Consider the following 17,319-nt stretch of genomic DNA (forward strand, 5'->3'; position numbering starts at 1 on the left):
GCATATTGGCTTTTTTGTTGCTTTCTTTCAGTCTGGCTGTCAATGTGAAGCTCCTCTGTCTCACATTCCCAGAGCCCACAAAGACATCTGATTGGGTCTCCAGTGTCACTGTGTCAGCATAGAGCTTTCCCATTTAGGTGGAGAATTGCTATGGCCAGTCTAGAGGTGGCAGCTCTTGCTTGAGCACCAGTCCCTGATCAGTCAGTTTGGGCCAGGACATGTGGAGGTACAGGTGAGAAACTGCGTAATGTTGTGGGGTACCCAGGGGTATTCTGGGTGTGATAGGCACTCAGGCAACATCAGATCCTTCTCTGGGTTAGAAGAGAGGTCTAGGAAGAGAATATAATGACTCTATAAGTAGGTGGTAGTTGGGATGCCTGGGTGGCTCAGTGGTTGAGCATCTGCCTTTGGCTCAGGTCATGATCCCGGAGCCCCGGGTTTGAGTCCAGCATCAGGCTCCCTGCAGGGAGCCTGCTTCTCCCTCTGCCTGTGTCTCTGCCTCTCTCTGTGTGTCTCTCGTGAACAAATAAATACAATCTTAAAAGAAAATAGTAAGTGGTAGTTAAAGCCTCATGTGTGGTAACATTGCCCAAGAACAATGCTAAAAAGAAAGAGAAACAGAAATCCAGGATGACCCACAGCTACTAAGGGGTAGTTGGAAGGCCATTAGAATATAGGAGCTAGCATTTATTGAGAATCTACTGTTTACCAGGCTCTAGGTTTGGATATTTTACATAAATTATCTTATTTTTAAAACTCTTGCAAACTAGTTATTTTCATTACTGTCCCCAATTTACAGATGAGAAGGTTGATTGAGGCTCACAAAGATCAGGATCAAGTGACTTATTAATGACAGAGCTGAGATTTCAATGTAGTTTTGTCCAATTCCAAGATTCTTACTCTTGCAAGAATATGAACTATATTGGCTTCAAAGAAATGGTTTGAAATGTAGTGATATCAGGAAGAAGAATGTTTTCTGGAAGAAGTGATTAAGAGAGAAAACCTCTAAAAGGTGCCTCTTTGGGCAATTAGGAATTTCTATTTCATTTGCGAGAGTTCAACTGTGATGAATTAAGACAGGAAAAGGAGACCGTGAGGGTCAGCTGTGAAGAGTAAGAAGTGGGGAAAGCCTTGTGTTGTGTTGTTGTCTGCTATTTTATGGTGAAGATGATCCAGTCAGGAGACAGAATCCATGCTAGTAATTTGAACAGAGAAACTTTAGCACAGAGAATTATTAAATTGGTAAAAGAGTTAACCACGAAGAGTAAAGAGAACTCAAAAGACACTCGCTGAGACTGAGATAAAGGACGCATTGGGAGGGTGTGACTGTGGCCACTGGACAGGATGCCAGTTTGCTGGGGTGTTGCAGGCCATGGTTAGCAACCAGAAAATCACCTGCTGGAACGCAAGTAAAACATCCTGGGAAGCAGCCAGCTGGGGAGCGGCAGCAAAACTTCCTCAGGGAGTGTGTGCCATGGATCTCCCGCTGGCACCGCTGGTTTCTGTGCTATAGGAACAAGGTCAAAGACATTGGAAGCAGGGCAAAAAACCCTTTTCACCTGCAGTGTCTTCCCATACTTCCCCCACCCACCCACCCTGAGTGCCTGCTGCAGATAATATTTACCTTTTGTGACAAGTGGTAGGACAAATGTTTACAGGGTCCAGCCCCAGCATCACATAGCAGGGCAAAGAAGGATGGATTTGGAGCTCCAAGGAAATAAATTGATTACTGGTACAAATGGTATATACTACAATGGAAGAGCCAATAGAGGTAAATATTTTTACCTGTGAAGGTTCATTCATGTTAGAACTCCAGTGATGACACTTTCTGTAGAATTCTCAAGCCATCGTTTGTCCTATCTACTCACCCAATCTGACTCCAGTCTTGTAGCTAGCCACTTTCTCTGATGAGCTGTGAATGCACACGTTTGTAATTCAGATACACAGAATTTAGCTAATTCCATTATTGTCATCTGTATGTGTAAGGCCCCTCTCTCCTTTTATTTTTCTCTTGATTTCCAAACCTTATTTCTCTGCCCACTCTACCCCAGCCCCTATAATATTTGGTGTGTGTCCTGGGATATGTACATATGCACGTAATCATCAAAAAACACATAGAGTTCTTTGTATATGTATTATATATATATATATATATACACACACACACACATCTATATATATACACACACATATGTACATATGTAGTATTGATCTATGGGTCTCATTCCGTTCTGTTTTTCTCTCCTCCACAGAATGATCTATCCATGCAACTCTACAAATCTCTAGTTCACTATTGGCTAATGCATAGGCCCCTCCCTGTAGGCTGTACCCAGGACACCTGATTGCCCCTTCCTTTGAATATTACCAGACAGATTCCAACAGCCCACTCCCACAAACTGCCGAGATGGACGTCCTTGTGCACATTCTCCTACAGACCAGAGTGAGGTTTCTCAAAGTTGCACCCAGGAGTGGGATTGCCGGATATTTCACACATGGGCATTTCACTAAGTCTGGCTACTCTGCAGAACACTGCACATTCTTTTTTTTTTTTTTAGAATATATATATATATTATTTATTTATTTATGATAGTCACACACACAGAGAGAGAGAGAGAGAGAGAGAGAGAGAGAGAGGCAGAGACACAGGCAGAGGGAGAAGCAGGCTCCATGCACCGGGAGTCCGACGTGGGACTTGATCCCGGGTCTCCAGGATTGCGCCCTGGGCCAAAGGCAGGCGCCAAACTGCTGCGCCACCCAGGGATCCCGAACACTGCACATTCTACAGTCCAATCTGCACAGCACAATAATTTCCATTTCCATACATCTTTGTCAACTATTGTTATTTTCTAATTTTTCTATGCTGACTTTCTAATTTTTTCTATGCTGTGAGTATAAAGTGGAATCTCATAATTTGCATCTCTTTGACTAACAGTGAAGTCGAGCGTTTCGTCATATTTTCCCTTTTATATCCTTGGCCCATTCTTCTACTGGTTTCCTGACACTTTTTGTTAACTTCCTTGTATATTCTAGGTAAGATGTCAATAAATTTTACTATAAAGGGCCCAGATAGTAAGCATTTTAGGATCTGCAGGCCATATGTTCTCTGCTGCACCAGCTCGACTCTGCTGTTGAAGCATGCAGCAGTCATGACAATGTGTAGGTGAACAAGGAGGGCGATGTTCCAGTAAAACTTACACAAAAATGTGGCAGGGCCAGATATGGCCTGTAAGCCGTGGTTTGCCAACCTCTGTTCTAGATATTACTTCCTTGTTGGATTTTGACTTTACAGTTATTATCTCCTCCCTTCTCTGTTGATCAGAACCATTTCATTTTGATGGGTTCCCATCCACCCATTTTTTCCCCTTACAGCTTGTGCTCTTAGAATTTTTTTTTGATTTTTATTTATTTATGATAGTCACACAGAGAGAGAGAGAGGCAGAGACACAGGCAGAGGGAGAAGCAGGCTCCATGCACCGGGAGCCCGACGTGGGATTTGATCCCGGGTCTCCAGGATCGCGCCCTGGGCCAAAGGCAGGTGCCAAACCGCTGCGCCACCCAGGGATCCCGTGCTCTTAGAATTTAAGAAGTTCTTCCCAACCTCAAGATGATAAATTTATCTGATATTTATTGCTATTGGTTTTATAATTTTTCTTTTCACATTTAGATTTTGGATTATCCAGGATTGATCTTTGTATATAGTATTATTTTCCTATTGATATTTGTATATAGTAAGCCATTTCCCCCCAACACCAGCTGATAATCTATCCTTTCCCCACAGGTTTGTGATACCAACTATCCTATATCCATTTCCAAGTGTAAATGGATCTGTTTTTGAGCACTTTATCCTGCCCCCACTCCCTTATTTATCTGTTCCTCTGCCAACACCGCATTGTTTTTATTACTATGACTTTGTAGTGTGTCTTCATATCTCATAGTGTGACTCTTTTCATGTTTCCTTTCAAAGGCCCATGAATCAAAAAAAAAAAAAGGCCCATGAATCCACATCTATTTCAATGACTTCTTCATACCTTTGCTGCTGCCGTTTGGCTTCAAACCATTTACAGGGCAACGCACAGAATGTGAAGTTAGGCAAAGTCTAAGTGGTAATTCTCTATTGAACTGTTGTTTAGCTACTATTTCTTCTTCTTCTTAAAGATTTTATTTTTAAGTAATCTCTACATCAAAGTGGGGCTCAAACTCACGACCTCGAGATCAAGAGTCATGTGCTCCTCTGACTGAGCCAGCCAGTCTCCCCATTACCTGCTATTTCTTGAATACTTGCTGAATTAAGACTCTTGGTTTCAAGAGCCAAAAACTCACTCAAGCAACATTAATTTAGAAAATATATACATATAGCTGGAAGGTCTAATGAGTAACTCAATTAGATCTAAGGGTTCAAATAATATTGTTAGGGCTTTCTCTCTCTCCATCTTTCTGAATTTCTCATCTCTTCCCTTCTCTGTTACATGTATTCTCAAGGAATCTCTCTTCCCAAAGTAGCCTAGATGGTGATACTATCAGGCTTACAGTGTCCTTACTATACCTGATATCAGAAGAGGAGATCCCTTACTTACTAAACATTCATTTCCATCCCCCAAAATGGATTCTGATGGATCACATGCCCTCATCTGGATCAATCATGGTGGCAGAGAATATGGTCATGTGAAGACAACCCTACCAACTAGTAGAGGTGTGTTTCCAAAAGGAAAGACACTGGGCAGACTGAATACCCACAGATATCCACCTCACCTCTGTAAGAAGCCAAGCCAGGATTAGCCAGCAGCTCTATGGATGTCAAAGCTGGCTCTCTTTCCACTATGCCACACTGCCACTCGATTATACCACTCTTGCTTCAAACCTACCATGGTACAGAGTGAGCTCATCATTTTTCCTAAAGTCATGTTCAAAGATCAGAGTCTCCAAAAATTACTGCCAAGACCCAGGGGTCTTCTAGGTGCAAAAATGTGCCTCTGTTCCCACTGATTCAACCTTTTCTTTCACCCTTTGTGAATCCTCTCAGTCTTCCTGTTCCTCTTGTATCCACTGCCTGCACACCGTTCATGGGCTAATCATCCAGCATCTGAACCACTGTACTATCTTTTCCTCACCTCAGTCCAGCCTAAAGCACAGTAAAGGTTGAATTTTTTAAAAAGATTTATTTATTTATTTATTTTAAAGAGAATGTGGGTGTGTGTGTGTGCAGTGTGAGGGGCAGAGGAAGAGGGAGAGAATCCCAAGCAGGTTCCCCACCCAGTGTGGAACCCAACTCAGGCCCCATCCCACAACCCTGACGTAATGACCTGAGCTGAAATCAAGAATTGGATGCTTAACCACTGAGCCACCCAGGCGTCCCATAAATGTGGTAATTTTAAAGAAAAATTATTTATTATTCTTTTTTGCTTAGAGTGTGTTTTAATTTGTATCACCACAATAATGCAACATAGCACGGCACACTCTAAACTCAGAGGCTTAATATAACAAACAGGTATTTAGGATTGGTCTGTTGAGGTTCAGCCCATCTGGGCTGGGGCAGCTTCGTTTCTCACTGCAGGTGGCAGCTTGGCTCCACTGGGCTCTCTTCCACACTATGATGTGCTCTGTCAGGGTCTGTTCTTCTTACAGTGATGGCAACAGTGCAAAGGGAAACCAGAAACATGTGGGGCCTCTTAAGGCCTAGAGCTTCAGTGTGCACATGTAGTCAAACTCAAAGTCAAGTGGTAAAGGATATATACTCTATGCACACTGAGCCAATGGAAGGGTGTGGAAGCAGAGAGTGTGGAAGAATTGGAATCTCCAACTCTGTCTACCATTATGAGGGTGAAATCTAAACTCCTCTACCTAGATTTCAAAGCCTCCTATTGTCTGGTCTCACTCCATTCATCCAACCCAACCCCTCACTTTGGGCTACTCATCTAGGACACAGTTCATGGACCTTGGGAATCTTCAAGAAACTGGACAAGACAGCAAAACGTATTCCAACTATAGGCCAAACTTAGCTTGCTGCTGCTTTCCCACCACACATAACAGAGGGGGGAGTTTTATGGGTCAGCTTGTTATTGGTAGTGTTTATAAAACAAACAAATGCTAAAAAATTTTTCCTCTAAGTAATAAACCAAGCCAGAGATCTTCTTTATGATCTTTTATTTTCATTATTTGGGGGAAAAAATCTCCAGGAATTATTTTCTCAATAAACAATGGCAACAGTTTATTTTTGTGGGATTGACTTGAATCCTCCCCCACTTTCTTTTTTTGGATTAAGAGGTTGACTACAGAAATGAGAAAGAGATAGTTTTTTATTCTTTTTTTGTATGTGGTTTCTCTGGCTGGAAAATAAAAGCTCTGCATTCTTTCTGTATTCAGTGCACTTCAAAGTTATAAAAATTTAGATAAAGTACATCAGGGTTATGGTTGTTCTAGATTTCAGTCTATTTATAACTTTCTCATATTTCACATTAGTTTGACCTCAGGTTAAAGGAATGCTTTTGAAAAGTATAATGATTTGATCCTAGCAACGGATATGGCAAAAATACTGGGGTCAATAAGTTAAATTAAAAGGTTTGAAATAAAAAAAATAAAAAAATAAAAGAAGGAAAAGAAGAAGAAAAAACTAGATCTGACAAACTTAAAGTTTAGGACTGCATGACAATAGGAGAAATTTCCTAGCCGTGTTCTCATAAAAGAATAATGGTGTGAAAAATATTTTTCAAAGCTTGCCAGAGTAAAAAAGTTTGAACTAAAAGAAACTAATTTCCTAAATTCTGACTCATTTTCACAGCTTACATATGTATGTGAATATGTATTTGATTTAAAAAATGTACAAATATGTATTTGATTTAAATATATATATATATATGAGTATGTGTATCTATATCTGTCAGTTTAGAGTGAAAAAGAGATACACATACACACATTACGCAGAAAAATGTGTAACAAAATGTCTATAAGGAAGATACCAGAATATTAACAATTACCTTTGTGTGTTAACTTTCCATGCCCCTATTTTCATGTTTAAATTTGTTTATAGCGAACATATATTATTATTACCTATATAATACCAAATGGGATTTTTTAAAAAAAGATTTTATTTATTTATTCATGGGAGACACACAGAGAGAGAGAGAGAGAGAGAGAGAGAGAGAGAGGCAGAGACACAGGCCGAGGGAGAAGCAGGCTCCCCACAAGGAGCCCAATGAGGGACTGGATCCTAGGGTCACGCCCTGAGCTGGAGGCAGACGCTCACCAGCTGAGCCACCCAGGCGTCCTGGGATTTTTTAAAATAAGAGAATAAATATTTAACAATTCAACTTTTCACCTGAGGAATTCTGAAAGAACTTTCTAACTTTAAGGAAACTGATGAGAAAACCTTCCATAGGGTGCTTGTTGGAATGCTGGAAATCCTGTAGGTAGCTTTATTGTTTCACTAGGCAGAAAATCAGAGTGGGACGGAATGAGTTGGGATCTCACCAGTTGCCTTCCTCACCAGGCTTGTCCTAATATGCCCCTAGAGAAGCATGCCCTGTGCAGGAGCCATACACCCGGAGTTACCTCTGAGTCTGGGCCGGTGTATAATCACCATTTCACCGCTTTGCATGCAGCGTGGGGAAGTGGTTGCTAGACCAAGGGTCAGGCAGGTCTTGCTAACTGAGATATTAATTTATGCTTAGAAATTTTTCTTCTACAGCTATACTTTAAAAAATAATCACATTCATTGTGATATTATGGATAAGATTAAATACTAACCATATGCACAGGTTTAGAACCTGGCAGATGGCATTTTACTTCTTATAAATCAAAAGGAATTATAGATGTGACTTAATCTCTCTTTGTGTTTCCAAATGTAGTCTGTTAAAATTTAGATATCTGAGGAGTGAAATTATGTTAGTTTATGAACAAGGCAATCCCACAACTGGTTTTAAGAACCTGCTGAGTGTTAGCTACTGGAGCTACAAGCTAGGAATGAAGAAACAGACTTCGCAACATTCAGGGATTTGTGCTTATCATAGCAACAAGTTCAAGATTTGCTTTGTCCTTTTGTTTTAAATCTTAGAACAACAAATAAAAACAAGAGGGACTAGGGAATCTCAGCTATATGAACAATTATAAATAAATAGTCCAATTTATTAGATGGACCGTTTTGCCATCCTGGATCAAGGCCAGTTATGCCATTATGGGCAGAGGTGCAAAGGTTTAGCAAATGGGGATTAAGGAACAGCTCAAAGCAGTTAGATCATATAAAGTCCCAAATGCCTAGTTTACCGGGATGAATCCAAGTTTGGCTCCTATTGCTAAAAGAAAAAATAAAAAGCAATGCACATGTTACTTACAAGCAAACCTGAGGGCATGCCATCTATTATCAGCAATAAACAGATTTGATTCTTTCGTAAACGAGATTGTCAGGGCCCAGGGGATTTGTGAGCACCCAGATAATCCTTCAAATCATCTGCCTGGCCTACCATGGTAATAGGAAATTGTCAGTAATAAGGCTGGTTAACAATCTTCTTGTCTGGTGCATTAAAGATTATTCCACAAAACCCAGAGGGTCTTAGCCAACCAGCCTTCATTATATGGTTCAGCATTACAAGTCCACAGAGCCTGCAAAGACTGTCACCTGTGCAAGTTGCTAGGCCCTCAAATTTGCGCAGCAGCTGGGACTTGGGGAGTTTCTGATGTAATATGGGATATGAAATAGAGAATTTGGTGGCACGGGAATTTGGTGGCCACGGGCATGCCACAGTGTATGCAATAATATCTGACTCTCCACATACCAAGATAGTGCAGGAAGCCAGGCCCAATTAGGGATCCACAGCTTCACGAAGGTCAGACTGTGGTTTCTTTCTTTCCTTCCTTCCTTCCTTCCTTCCTTCCTTCCTTCCTTCCTTCCTTCCTTCCTTCTTTCTTCTGTCTTTCTTTCCTTTCTTTTTTTAGATTTACTTATTTATTTTTTTTAATTTTTATTTATTTATGATAGTCACAGAGAGAGAAAAGAGAGAGAGGCAGAGACATAGGCAGAGGGAGAAGCAGGCTCCATGCACCGGGAGCCCGATGTGGGATTCGATCCCAGGTCTCCAGGATGGCGCCCTGGGCCAAAGGCAGGCGCCAAACCACTGCGCCACCCAGGGATCCCTAGATTTACTTATTTATATGAGAGGAGGGTATGGCACAGAGGGAGAGGAGAGTCCTAACCAGCTCTGAGTTCAGCAGAGCTTGATCTCATGACCTGAGATAATGACCTGAGCTGAAACCAAGAGTCTGAGGCCCAAGGGACTATGCCACCCATGGCGACCGCCAGACTGTGGTTTCTTGTTTCTTCTTTTCACTTTATTGTTCATATGATTCAAATATAGTGGTTTGAATAAGTGATACATACACATGATTTATAAAAAAATTTTAACCTTTTTTTTTTAAGAAAGCTCTATGCCTGTTAGGGTTGCCTGGGTGGTACAGTCAGTTAAGCATGAGACTCTTGGTTTCAGCTCAGGTCATGCTCTCAGGGTCATGGGATTGAGCCCCATGTTAGGCTCAGTCCACACTCAGCAGGGAGTCTGCCTCAGATTATCTCTCCCCCTCTCTGCACTCACATACTCTGTCACACATAAATAAAATCTATTAGAAAGAAAGAAAGAAAGAAAGAAGAAAGAAAGAGAAAGAAAGAAGAAAGAAAGAAAAGAAAGAAAGAAAGAAAGAAAGAAAGAAAGAAAGAAAGAAAGAAAGAAAGAAAGAAAGGGGGCAGCCTGGGTGGCTCAGTGGTTTGGCACTGCTTTCAGTCCAGGGTGTGATCCTGGAGGCCCGGGATCGAGTCCCACATCAGGCTTCCTGCATGGAGCCTGCTTCTCTCTCTCTCTCCTCTCTCTCTCTTTCTGTGTATGTATGTTCTCATGAGTAAATAAATAAAATCTAAAAAAATAATAATAAAAATTAAAAAAGAAGAAAGAAAGAAAGAAAGAAAGAAAGAAAGAAAGCTTGCTCTACAACCCATATGGGGCTTAACATCAGGACCTGAGATCAGGAATCACATGCTCTACCAACTGAACCAGCCAGGTGCCCCTCAAAAATTTTTTCTTAAAGATTTTATTTATTTATTTATTTATTTATTTATTTATTTATTTATTTATTTATTCATTTATTTATTTATTTAATTTGAGAAAGAGAGTGAGAGAAAGAAAGAGAGTGGGGAGAGGGACAGAGGGAGAGAGATGAACCTCAAGCAGACCCCACAAATATTTATTCAACATCTACTGTGTGTTAGGTATCATTTTAGGCATTGAAAATATAGTAGCAGACAAGGTAAACTCAGTTCCCACCCTCATGGGGTTTCCATCCTAACAGTAACATACTGTAAACAAAATGACAGTAACAGCAGGCAATAAGCAAATAAATGTATACTATAATTTGAAATAGTGATAAGTGCTCTGTGTCTGTATTTAATGGGTTCAGGGGTGAAGAGTCTCTCTTTAAAAAAAAAGATTTTATTTATTTATTCATGAGAGACACACAGAGAGGCAGAGGGAGAAGCAGGCTCCTCAAGGGGAGCCTGACATGGGACTCGACCCCGAAACTCCAGGACCACGCCCTCCCCACAGGGAGCCTGCTTCTCCCTCTGCCTGTATCTCTGCCTCTCTCTCTGCGTCTCTCATGAATAAATAAATAAAATCTTAAAAAAAAAAAGATTCAACACTTTGAGTTTAGCAAACGAGATTTAAACATCTGGTGTGTGCCAGGATACACCAGTGAACAAAACAGGAAAAAATCCCTGCCCTTACGGGGCTTACATTCAGCAAGGACATCACGTATCAGGTCATCAGGTGGTAACTTAGAAACGGGGACGTGCTGCGGAGGCAAGAAGAGAGGATCGGGAAGGGCAGAGGAAGGCCGCCGCGGCGCGGGGACCCTCGGCCTGCGGACACTAGAGGGAGCTGCAGCACACTCCTGGCGCCTGCATGGTACAGGATCTCGTTATATAATCCGTGTTTGGGAGCCAGAAGGAATTTTAGAGGTCAGCTGGTTTAACTTCCTCAGTACATAAAGAGAAAGTTACGGCTCAGAAGGTCCACAATGTGGTCGTTAGTTATTCTGCATCTGGCCTAAATTTGAGAGTCTCCTCCTCTCTCTCCAAGAAAGCCAGACATAGTCACCACACTATCAAAGGCAGTGCCTGCCAGGAGGTGAGGCTGGGAGGGTTTTGTATCAGAGCAGCAGGAGGGATGGATGATCTCAGAGTGTAGTTCTATCTATGCCACTGTTGAAAAATCATTCCACAGAGCTTCTAATATGTCTTTCTAAGTGCAGCATTCTGAAGTCTTAAATCAGTGACATTGCCCTTCAGCCTTTGAGACTCAACATTGGTGAAAATAACCTATGTCGGCCAGACACCAAAGGAAACGAAAAATGGATTATGATGAAGAGCCTTTGGTGTTTATAACAAAAGAATAATGTAGCTTCATTTTCCTAATCATTACTGCCTTGCTTGGCTATTTAAGCTTTAAACGGTTGCAGTAAATCATCAGCTGATTAGCTATTTTCATCCAGTATCTCCTGGGGTGTGACGATTTGCCAAAGGTGTAGTTGAGCTGATACAAAAGCTCAATATTTCTAAGATTAATAAGGAGAGTTATTTGAGTTTCATGACAATAACAAAACCAAGCGGTAACAATGTAATGCACTTCTATTCAGGAGACCTGTATTCTTTAGGGCAACATTGGTTGAGACTCAAGCATTCCCCAGGCTTACAGTCTGACCCCAGGCAGTACCTTCCCCCAACGCTTTTAGATCCACTAGCCAGTCCCAGCTGGCTGTCCCATTCTCTGCAAAGTCCCAGGGTTGTCCTCTCAAGCAAAGGGAATTCCAGGATTCTTTCTGCTTCTGTATTCCTTTCCCTGTTATCACCTGCAGACTCAGGACCCACCTATTTTTCCCATTTACCTGTCTGCCTCTTTCACTATACTGAATAGCTTTCTTTTTAAAATCTTTTTTTCTTGAGGTGCCTGGGTGACTAAGTTGGTTACGCGGCTGACTCTTGATTTCAGCTCAGGTCATGATCTCAGGGTCAGGAGGTTGAGCCCAGGGTCCAGCCCTGCACTGGGTGTGGAACCTGCTTAAGATTCTCTCTGCCCCTCCCCTCCTTGCACTCTATCCCTCCACCCCCACCCCCGAAACACATGTGAGCTCCCTCTGTCTAGAGAAAATAAAATTTTTTTTCTTATTGTGGTAAAATATACAAAACATAAAATTTATCATTTTTAACCATTTTAAGTGTACAGTTCAGTAGTGGTTAATATATTCACATTATTATGCAACAATCACCACTATCCATCTCCAGACCTTTTTTCATCTAGTAGAACTGAAATTCTATACCCATTAAGCAGTAATTCCCCACTTCCTCTCAGCCCCTGGCAACCTTCATTCTCTGACTCTATGAATTTGATTACTCTGGAAAACTCCTAGAAGTGGAATTATACTGTGTGTGTGTGTGTGTGTGTCTGGCTTATTTCACTGAGCATGAGGTATTTCATTGAGCATGATGTCCTCAAAGTTCATCCATATTGTAGCATGTTTCTGAATTCAGATAGCTTCTTGAGGTTAGCAATCATTCAATGTTTAAATTTGTTTGAGTTGGGGTACCTGGGTGGCTCAGTGGTTGAGCGTCTGCCTTTGTCTTAGGTCATGATTCTGGAGTCCTGGGATTGAGTCCCACATCAGGCTCCTTGCAGGGAGCCTTCTTTTCCCTCTGCCTATGTCTCTGCCTCTCTCTGTGTGTCTGTCTCTCATGAATAAACAAAATCTTTTAAAATTTTTGAGTTGAAAAAACTAGGTGGATACAAATGTAAAGTAATGAGATCTGTAAATAATCTCCAAAGGAAGGAAGTTAACATTGATAGCCCCATATCAACAGAACACACAGATCGACAGGCATGCATATATGGCCACAGTGTCTGGTACCCCATGCTGACCTGCTGCTTCACTTCCACCTTCTAGATCTCATACAAATATCTCTTCTGAACAATCTCAACGTGGAACTACATAGTCAAGGAAATTCTGGGAGAAGTGGTGCCAGCTGAGCTGATCAACAGTGTGAAAGCCACTACAATGCCATTAGAGTATATTCCAGACAGGAGAGTTTCCACATTGACCCGATACAGATAAGAACGAAACATTCTCTTTGCAATTTTACAAATGCGGTCCACAGATGGTCTCTGGCTTCATATATTTTAAACTTTCTCTTCTATGACCCACATATTTCTGGGCCACGTGCCTTAGAAACATATTCTTATTGAAACATGACCTCTGGCCTTGCATGTCTACACAGGTGAGGCAGCACACTGGGCAGTAGTATTCCTAGAAAGCAATCCTAAACCTGGACAGATAATAATAACTAAACAGGGAAGTGCTTGCAAATCACATAAATACAGGGGTGCCTGGCTGGCTCAGTCAGTAGAGCAGGCAACTTTTGATCTCAGGATTGTAAGTTCAAGCCCCATGTTGGGTGTAGAGATTACTTAAAAATAAAATCTTTTCAAAAATCACATAGGGGTGCCTGGGTGGCTCAGTCGATTAAGCTGCTGACTCTTGATTTTGGCTTAGGTCATGATCTCAGGGTCCTAGGATGGAGCCCTGAATTGGGCTCCATGCTCAGCGGGGAGTCTGCCTCTCTCTCCTTCCCCCTGCCCCTCCCCATCTCTCTGTCTCTCTAATAAACAAATTTTAAAAATGCATTTAAAAAATCACATAAACACATTCTACTAGATCTAAGCCAAATATAGCTCAGCTCAACTTCTGCTTAACCGGACCCTCAAACTGCTGCAGCCACAGGGGTATCTGGCTGGCTCAGTTAGTAGACTATGTGACTCTTGATCTCAGCTCAAGAGTTCAAGCCCCATGTTGGGTGCAGAGATTACTTAAATAATTACATAACATTTTTAAAAAATGCCACTCCAACACCACCCAACACAAAAGAAGCTTGAGAGAAAGTAAGTTGCAGTATACAGAGAAAGCACCCTGACTAATGGTAGTTAAAATATCTTACTTTTACAAAGACAAATGACCTGTGAACACACAGTAGGAGGGACTTGTAAGGGGCCTATTCAAGTCAGGGGCCCTGAGGCTTAACCTTCAATGGTTTTGGGTAAAATTGCCTTTGGCTCTTTCTATGCTAAGTATTAATTGAACTGATTTTTGTTTTAATTTTTTTGTTAAGAATATTTTTCAACATATACAAAGGTGAGGAACATATAATCAACCCCACTCCCACCCTATGTACCAGCCACCCAGCTTCAATAATTATCAGTGTTGCTTCATTATTCTAGTGCCCACCATTGCTACCCCTGAGCTTATTATGCTCCAGAGGTAATGTTTCTGGCCCTTATTCTTCTTTCTCAGATCTCTGCAAGGTTCTTACCCTATTGGATTGCCTAATTTAACAGGATAATGAGTCTCTGCTAAATTTCATATTTTTAAAATGTCCTTGGGGCAAACATGTACTTTTATTTTACTTTTGGAGGCTGTGAATAAAAAGAGATTTGACTAGCCTCAAAGGAGGAACTCTGGTTTCCTTTCTCTATTATAGCCAGAAATATGGGAAGTTAATAAAACTTTATTTTCAAATATACAAACATTAGAAAACAGTTCTTAATACCTATGAGTTAGTCCTCTCATGAAGAAGCTCAACAAAACCACAGGAGTCCTGGTGAGAAAGAGCCTAGCTACAATTTCCTCAAGCAGAGTCTGAAAGAAATTGAATCAGCAAATGAGTCACTGGAGGTCCTACTTTACCTAAAAAGCCATAAGGTCCAGGGCATGTTTCATAAAGATAACTACTCATATGGCAGTTCTTGGAATTATAATGAGGCTGGTGGAACATTTTCGTTTTATGTTTATTAAATACCTACTGGTTACAAGTCACTCACCCAGGTGCTGGTGGCACCAACACTGACAAGAGACACCAGGTCCCTGTTTTCCAAGAGCTCACAGTCTATTCTTGTAGATGGAGTTTTCAAACCAGAGAACTAGTCTGGTTTCTGGGAGTGGGACTGCCTACACAATACTAGTCTTTACTCCCTTAATGGTCATAACACATCCCCAAAGCCCAGCCCTATGATCAATGGGCAGCAGTTCCCTCCCACCTTGAGAATCCCTGAGGGAAAGGCAACAATAAGAAAGTGAATTCACAAATCTCCAAATATCATGATGAGGGCTGTGATGGAAACCATCAGGTTGCTGTGGCAGTGAAATATATTGGGAGGACACTCTGGGAAGTCAGTGCAGGCCTCTTTGGGCAGGTGACAGGTGGTCTAAGTGTGCTGGAGGATGAGAAGGTATCTCTGTGAGTCTTCTCAGGATGGGAGCAGCATGCAGGAAGGCCCTGAAGTGGGAGATGGCTTAGTGAACTTTTAAAAAGTGGAAAAAATGTGGGCCTGAAATAAGGTGGAGATAGGCAGGGTTGTGGTGAAGAACTCGGATTTTATTCTAAATGCTTCCCATTGGAAGCCACCTAAGGAATTCAAGAAGGGAATTGACATGATGATGATAATAATGAGAATGAATGCTACTGAACAATTGCTCTGGGCCAGCAAGGCTTTAAGCTCTTTATATGTATTAACTCAACATATCCTTGTAACAGCCCTATGAGGTGAGTACTATTTATATTCCCATTTTATACAGGAGGAAACTGAAACAAAGAGAACTTAAGTAACTTGCCCAAAGTCTCACAGCTAGTAAAGTCTGTTTTAATACCTTAGGAGTCCCCCAACTGTAAAGTAGTAGTTGTATTTGCTGCAACTCTAGCAAGGAGTTAGAGTGAAGAGTTGTGTCTGCTGCTTGAGTGTTCAGCAAGCATTTCTCTGGCCCCAAAAGTTGCCCACAGCTGTTCTGATCCTACTACAGGCATATATGTCCCATAATGGATTAACTGCTAAAGTGTGCACATGGTGAGGCTCACAAATTTGTTAGGGAGTTCTTTTTTTTTTTTTTTAAGATTTATTTATTCATGAGAGACACACACACACAGAGGCAGAGACACAGGCAGAGGGAGAAGCAGGCTCCATGCACCGGGAGCCCGACGTGGGATTCGATCCCGGGTCTCCAGGATCGCGCCCTGAGCCAAAGGCAGGCGCCAAACCGCTGCGCCACCCAGGGATCCCCTAGGCAGTACTTTTAACAACAAAAGAAACTAATCCCTAGAAAATTTGGCCTGTCTCTCTCTATGTCTATCATAAATAAGTAAATAAATAAATAAATCTTTAAAAAAGGGGGGGGGGGTCCCTGGGTGGCTTAGCGGTTTGGCGCCTGCCCTTAACCCAGGGCGCGATCCTGGAGTCCCGGGATCGAGTCCCAGGTCAGGTTCCCTGCATGGAGCCTGCTTCTCCCTCCTCCTGTGTGTGTCTCTGCCTCGCTCTCTCTCTCTCTCTATCATAAATAAATCTTAAAAAAAAGAAAAAAAATTTTGAAAAAAAGTTGCCTTAAAAAAACCCAGAAGCACCGAGAAAACTGGGTTCAGTCACCCAAAAAACCGCTCAAGAAAGGGCCACCCATCCGGAGGTCCTGCTGTGCCTGCCGGGACCGCAGAGGAGTTTCCGGCAGCAGGGACCCGCCCCCGGCTCCGGGCGGTGCTTCAGCAGGGGGCGGGGCTTGCGAGAGGGGGCGGGGCTGGGCTGAAGGCGGGGCCACGTGGGGGCGGCCCCTCCGGGGGGCGGGGCGTAACGAGGAAGGACAGGAATGAGGCGGGGCGCGCGCGTCAGGAAGATGGCGCTGCGTCTGCTGCGGAAAGTGCCGCTTGGGACGCCGGCGGCGGCGCTGCTGAGGCTGTAAGTGCAGGTCCCCAAGTCCCCCGCCGCCCGGGCGGGCCTCCCCAGTACCTGTCGGGAACCACCCCCCAGCCCACCCTCCGCCGGCCGGGAGCCCCGCGCGCCTTCCGCGCGCAGGCTCGACCTCTGCCAAGGTCGCCGACGCTCCGCGAGGGTCGCCTCAGGGTCGCCTCTCCCGCGCGTGCTTTCCTGTGGGAGGGTCCTTGCTCGGGCCGGGGAAATGGGTACAAACGTTCGGTTTAGCAGCCCCAGAAGCACAAGACGAGCCTTTCCCGCAAGTGGAAACCGCGAACGCGCGGCTGTTTTATAAAAGGGTCCCGGAATCAGCCCCTGAGGGGTGGCTCGCCGGCTGAGAACACCCTCCACCCGTTTGTCCCCACAGAGGCTCCCGGACTGGTCTCGGGATCCCCTTTACACGCCGGAAAATTGTCGAGGACCCCAAAGAGCTTCTTCTTGTACCTATTAATTCTTATGGTGTGAGGAATTAAAACAAATTTAATTTTTTAAAAAGATTTTGTTTATT

The 17,319-nt window shown here is 42.8% G+C and overlaps 1 protein-coding gene across 6 annotated transcripts in view; it reads left to right on the top strand.

Annotated features, from left to right (window-relative positions):
• The first annotated feature begins 16,695 nt into the window (after positions 1-16,695).
• Positions 16,696-17,319, top strand: part of CLYBL (citramalyl-CoA lyase) — a 286,980-nt gene continuing 286,356 nt past the window's right edge. For 5 of the 6 annotated variants that reach the window (XR_008665792.1, XM_055336070.1, XM_055336069.1 and 2 more), the window contains exon 1: positions 16,696-16,796. Coding sequence is in view for 4 of the 6 variants with exons in the window: in XM_055336070.1 (XP_055192045.1) it covers positions 16,708-16,796 (89 nt within the window). In the remaining 2 variants the exon portion in view is untranslated. The remainder of the gene's footprint in view (positions 16,797-17,319) is intronic. The other variant, XM_055336071.1, reaches the window with a different exon arrangement.

This window comes from Nyctereutes procyonoides, unplaced genomic scaffold, assembly GCF_905146905.1.
Source record: "Nyctereutes procyonoides isolate TBG_1078 unplaced genomic scaffold, NYPRO_anot_genome, whole genome shotgun sequence".
Lineage (NCBI taxonomy): Eukaryota > Metazoa > Chordata > Mammalia > Carnivora > Canidae > Nyctereutes > Nyctereutes procyonoides.